This window comes from Helianthus annuus, chromosome 16, assembly GCF_002127325.2.
Source record: "Helianthus annuus cultivar XRQ/B chromosome 16, HanXRQr2.0-SUNRISE, whole genome shotgun sequence".
Classification (NCBI taxonomy): Eukaryota; Viridiplantae; Streptophyta; class Magnoliopsida; order Asterales; family Asteraceae; genus Helianthus; species Helianthus annuus.
The window spans coordinates 198,835,038-198,841,597 of NC_035448.2; the positions used below are offsets into that span (position 1 = coordinate 198,835,038).

The 6,560-nt window shown below is 34.5% G+C and overlaps 1 protein-coding gene across 1 annotated transcript; it reads left to right on the forward strand.

Moving 5' to 3' along the window:
• The first annotated feature begins 907 nt into the window (after positions 1-907).
• On the forward strand, positions 908-2,989 carry LOC110915381 (probable leucine-rich repeat receptor-like protein kinase At1g35710). The gene has a single exon (XM_022160063.2). The coding sequence runs from the start codon at positions 972-974 to the stop codon at positions 2,907-2,909; it is 1,938 nt and encodes a 645-aa protein (XP_022015755.1). The 5' UTR covers positions 908-971; the 3' UTR covers positions 2,910-2,989.
• The last annotated feature ends 3,571 nt before the right edge of the window (positions 2,990-6,560 follow it).

The window sequence follows — 6,560 nt, forward strand, 5'->3', positions numbered from 1 at the left end:
AAAATGTATGGTTTATAACAAACACTATCATAGTTTTGCCAAAAAAAAAAAAACAATGGCAAGATAACATTTTTAGCTGGGGTAAAATCGTAATTTTAAAATGGAGGTAAAATAATATTTTGAACTGATGACAAAATCATTTTTTTTTATTTTGAGTTAGGGCCAAAATAATAATATTTTTACTGAGGGAAAATCGCAATTTTTAGCTGGGGGCAAAAGGAAAATTTTATTTTGAACTGGGGTCGAAATTGTAATTTTAAACTAGGAACCAAATTGTAATTTGGCAATATTATAGCTGGGGGCAAAAATATATTTTTTTTAACCAGAGGAAAATCGTATTTTTTAACTAAGGGCAAAATCGTAAATTTAAGCTGGGACAAAACATAAAAGGAAATTTCGAACCGGAGGCAAGATCGTAATTTTAAACAGAGAATACAATCGTAATTTGAGAGGAGTTATAAATAACTATACTATGAAAAAGAAAAGATTGGCCGCCACTTTTTGCCAACCAAATGTATTAACTATTCCCGCCAGACATTCGTTTTTGTATGTATGGAAATGCAAAACAAAATATCAAATTATATTCATATATTGTCTAAAATTAGAAAAACCTAAAAATACACTATTCTTGCATGTTTGTTATGCGAAACAAAATATCAATTATATTCATACAAAACCTTCATTTAAAATCTCTTATTCCATACATCATCATCTACAATCCTATACAAAAATATAAGATAAGAATTGTATTTATATAGCTCACGATTTTTATTTTTATTTTTATTCTTTTTGTATTTTCTATTTTTATCATTTAGACAAAAGTCAAACATTTATTGCTAAAAGTAGCCAAAACTTCTACATAAAGTTACCAGTAAATAAATATTAAATAAAATCCAACCATTCCCACTAAACACTCCCCATGTTCTTCTTCTTCTTCAGTTCATTTCATTCCAACTCTTTGACACCATTCCATGGAGATCTACTCTCTCTCTCTCATCTTCCTCTCTCTCATACTTCCACCATTACCATCACAAGCATGCCATCACATTGACCATCAATCACTACTTGACTTCAAACACAAAATCACATATGACCCATCAAACCTTCTACAATCATGGACACCTCAAACTGATTGCTGCAAATCATGGAATGGCATTGCTTGCAACTCCGCCGGTAGAGTCATCAATCTCACCCGCTCCGGTCTCGTTTCCGGCGACGACTTCATCCTCGACACCTCCATGTCCGGTACTCTCTCTCCTTCTCTCTCTAACCTCACATTTCTCCAACTTCTTGACCTCAGTAACCTTAAAGATTTATCCGGTCCGATCCCGCCTCAGTTTGGAAAACTTTCAAGTCTTACCCATTTGTTTCTTGATTCTAATAAGTTTTCCGGTTCAATTCCGGTCACTTTCCGATCACTTTCGCGGTTACAAAAGCTTTATCTTAGTAATAATATGTTCAATGGGGAGATCCCGTCGGTGGTTTTCAAATCTTTTAAATCATTATCGGAGATCGGTCTTTCCGGTAACCAGTTTTCCGGTGAGATTCCGGCGTCGATTGGGGAGATGATTTCGATAACGAAACTTGATTTTCATGAGAATAACTTAACCGGAGTGATACCGGATACTATTGGAAGGTTGAAGAATGTTAAGTTTCTTGACTTGTCGGAAAATCAGATCACCGGAAGTATACCGGAATCTTTGGGATCGTTGTCGGAATTGCAGGTTTTGTACCTTAATCAAAACCAACTTTCCGGCGCCATTCCGGGTTCGATCGGGGGCTTGGATTCCATACAATTCTTTCGTTTGTCGGAAAACAAGTTGAACGGAGTTATACCGCCGTCCATCGGAAAGCTTCCGAAGATTCAAAGGTTGATATTTGAAAATAATATGCTCACCGGAAGACTTCCGGCGACCATCGGTCATTTGGTTACTCTCACCGATATATACTTCTCCGGTAACCAATTCACCGGAAGTGTTCCGGCAAGCTTTGGTAACTTACAGAATCTTCAAACACTCGATTTATCGAGAAACAAGTTGTCTAGACGGATACCGTCTAAAAGGGCAAACCCGGTGCATGAGACTGAAACATGTGAGGGGTCAAGGGCATGTCAAGCCAACTTGGGCCTGAAGGGCGCATCCGGCCCAATACCTTCTCAACTTGCTAAATTGCAAAATTTACAAACTCTTGATTTGTCATTTAATCCTTTAAACCTAACCACATTACCCAATTGGTTTTCTAAACTGAAACTCTTTCGGCTAAAGATGGCGAAAACCGGACTCCGGGGGCGGCTTCCGGGATTTCTCTCGTGGTCGTCAACGATATCCGAATTAGATCTATCGAGCAATGCACTAACCGGTGAATTACCACATTGGATCGGGAACATGACGAATCTTTCATTACTAAACTTATCAAACAACCGATTTAGGAACCCGATCCCGCCGGAATTCAAGAACCTTTCGCTACTAATGGACCTTGATCTCCATTCCAACAACTTCTCCGGCGACATAAACACGATTTTCAAGAAAAATGTAGAAGGCCCACTTGGTCATTACAACTCAATTGATGTATCATATAACTCTTTTTCGGGGCCCATACACATTGGCGACGAGCCCGCGATGGATTCGATTGTTTCTTTGGTGTTATCGCACAATCCGATTGGCGGGATCATACCCGAAACATTGAGCAATGGCAATGGATTGGTGAAAATCTTGATTTCTAATAATAATTTCATAGGCAAGATACCTAAGGAGTTGTTGAATTTGAAGAATTTGAAGGAATTTGATGTGTCTAGAAATAGACTAATTGGGGAAATTCCCAAACATAATGTTAGTATTCCTGCTTCTGCATTTTTGGGTAATCCTGGATTGTGTGGGACCCCACTTCCGCCATGTAAGCAATCTTTTTGACAGCGTGTCATTTTGTTGTAATTTTTTTTTTCAAAATTTGTCGTGAAGGAAAATGAAAATATTCTGGTATTATTATTCTTTATTGTCATGGTCTTATCTAGAGGGCAAAAATAGACCGGGTGGGCCGGTTTCAATATTGTGTAAAAGTAGAGGGGAGGTTGTATTTATTTTAGACAAATATAGATCAAGTATTTTCGTTTTTTATTTTAAACAAATCATTGTTTTATATGATCCACTTGTGTAAAAATGTGTATACACATGGATGATGAACAGAAAAAACAACCAGCCATGATTTTACAGGTCATATAATGTGTATGACTAAGAAATCTATACCAACTCCAAACGTGTCATAAGCCTTATTCAACCAAATCACATGGATGGATAAAAAATAAAAATCCTATATTTTGGTCTTAAAGGCCCACTTAACTTCTATCGTTTCTTCAGTTCCCACGATATCTTGATCCATGAATTTTTTTTAGTGAAGAGAGCTAGATAAGTCAGGTTAGATCGTTTCTCATCCATTGTATCTTGCCACTTTCATAGTTACTCATCTAGAATGGTTGCCCCCAAAATCGCACTTTGTGTGACATGCCAGGCAGTGGCGAAGCTTGAGATTTCCGACGGGTGGTCGAAAACGTATATACCCAAAAATTTCTATAGAACCACGGGGTCGAAAACGTATAAACCCAAAATTTTCTATACTAAAACCACATATATTACACACTACTGAGCGAAAAGTTTGAGGGTCGGGCGCCCCCCGGCCCCTTCTAACCTACACCAATGATGCCAGGTTCTTCATTGACTACAGTTCTTCCATCTTCATTTCTGGTGACTTCAAACACATATGCTTCACCCATCGCTTACGACTTCAGTTTCTTTATCCGACTCCACTCAAGATCGTGCTCTATGGGGTGTTTGGGATTGCTTATGAAAAACAACTTGACTTTTCCACCTCATTATCTACTTTTTTAAAAAGTCACTCCCTCTTAACTTTTCCATTTCTCCTTTGCAAAGCGGGAAACCTCATTTTCAACCCATTACCTAAACATCATCAATTGCTACATCTCGACCCATAGTTATCCTATTTGAAAGAGTGCCAAACAACCTATAAACCTTGGATACGTCACATACCCCCAACGCTATGCTTTTGAGACATTTTGCATTGACTTTTACTTGTTTGTTGTTAGATCCATGAACGTGAGAGATACTATTAAATACTCAAAATTTATCCATCAATGGTTTATGGTTACTGACAAGTTGTCAACAGTCAACAACATTATAGCATAAAATACCCAATGGTTCCTGAGTTTAGACCACTTTTGTCAGTTCAGTCCAAAAATGAAACTTTTTGTATCTGGGTCCCTGAGTTTTCATTTTTGTTGTTAGTTTAATCCAATTAGCAAACCGGGTCAGAATTTTCTGTTAACTTATCTTTTTTTTTTGTCATTTTCCTCCTTTAATTAAAATATATTTTGACACAAAATGACGATTGTACCCATCATTTAAACGAGAAAAATGTCAAAAATGGAAGAAGTTAACTGAAAATTTTAAACCAGTTTGCCAATTGGATGAAAATGATAATAAAAATGAAACCTCAGGTACCCAGATACAAAAGGATTTCAGTTTTGGAATAATGTGATAAAAATTGCCTAAACTCAGAGACCATTTTGACATTTTACTATATATTATATACTAAACTATTCAAGGAATTGAGACAGTGGTAAGTGAGGGCATAAGCTAAATAATTGGTAACACTATGAGTGAAATAATCTAGTTATAGGTTTGCACAAATTGGTTTGATTTGATCTTATCAATCATTATATTATATAATAATAATAATAATAATAATAATAATAATAATAATAATAATAATAATAATAATAATAATAATAATAATAATAGCCAATTAGGCTATAGTCTAAACGAGAAATGATTTCTTGTATGGAGACTAAGATTCAATAATATAAAAGAAGGAAAGTTTAATAGTGTCCATGTGCTAAAATGCACCTAGCCAACCAGGGAATGTCAAGTGAAATCCATTAATCTTTTTACTGTTTTTTTAGATTAGTTTACTAGGTTAGTTACCTATATATTACACGGGTTGGACATCGTAATATATTATCAATAATATCTTGGTAAATATAGGTTTTAAATGAACCTACATACAACATTAAAGAAAAAAAATACAATAGTAATCATATTGTATTGTATCGTATCGTATCGTATCGTATCGTATCGTATCGTATCGTATCGTATCGTATCGTATCGTATCGTATCGTATCGTATCGTATCGTATCGTATCGTATCGTATCGTATCGTATCGTATCGTATCGTATCGTATCGTATCGTATCGTATCGTATCGTATCGTATCGTATTGTATTGTATTATTTTATTTTATTATTCAACGTATACAAAATCAATGGCCGCTAATAGTGCTTCTCACTTATTGGGTGAAATGGACGGCTGCTTTTCATCTATTTGGTTATATGGGCGGCAAAGGGATTAGTGTCAGGCAGCTGCCTAGCACTCCCCTATTGGCCCAACAAATTTACGATTTTATCCCGCTTTAAAATTACGATTTTGCCATCAGCTCAAAATTATGTTTTTACCCCCACTTAAAAATAGATTTACGCTTTTACTCCCAGCTAAAATTTTCAATTTTACCCTCGATTCAAAATTACGATTTTGCCCCGTTTAAATTTACAGTTTTACCATTTGTTTCTTTTCCTTAAAATAACGATTTTGCCATCTGTTCAAAATTATGTTTTTACCCCCACTTAAAAATAAATTCACGCTTTTACTCCTAGCTTAAAATTTCAATTTTACATGCGGTTCAAAATAACGATTTTGCCCTGTTTAAATTCACAGTTTTGGCATTAGCTTTTTTCTTTCACAGCCAAGTTACGATTTTGCCCTCAACTTAAATTTATATCTTCTCCATCGTTTTTTTTGTTTTCCTGGTTAAATTACAATTTTGCCCCCGGTGTAAAATTACAGTCATGACAACAGCTGCCTGACACTCCCCCATTTGTCCATTTAATTTACGATTTTACCCCTAAAATAAAAATATGATTTCACCCTCAGTTTAAAAGTATGTTTTTCCCATCGTTTTAGTTTTTTTAGCAAAACTATAAAACTTTTTTGTTTTAATTGGTTCACTTGATTTAATTTTTTTCGTCTCAATGAGCTGCCTAACACTCGCTCATTAGTCCTGAAAAATAATGGTTTTGCCCTAGGCCCAAAATTACGGTCTTATCATCGTTTTAGTTTTTTTCCTAGCAAAACTATAGTAGTGTTATTTTAATTGATTGAGAACTATTCGGCCATCGTCCCGCAATGCGGGCGGGGCATCAACTAGTTATATTATTATATTATTATTGTTATTATTATTATTATTATATTATGTTATGTTATGTTATGTTATGTTATGTTATGTTATGTTATGTTATGTTATGTTATGTTATGTTATGTTATGTTATGTTATGTTATATATTAAAAATACAAACTAATTAATAGTTATTTTAATATTATGATATTATATAGTTTTTTTAATACTTTTATTATTTTAATACTATAAAAATAATTATTTTCTTTACTTTTTTACTTTAATCATTTTATATATTTAAAATACAAGCTAATGAATAGTAATT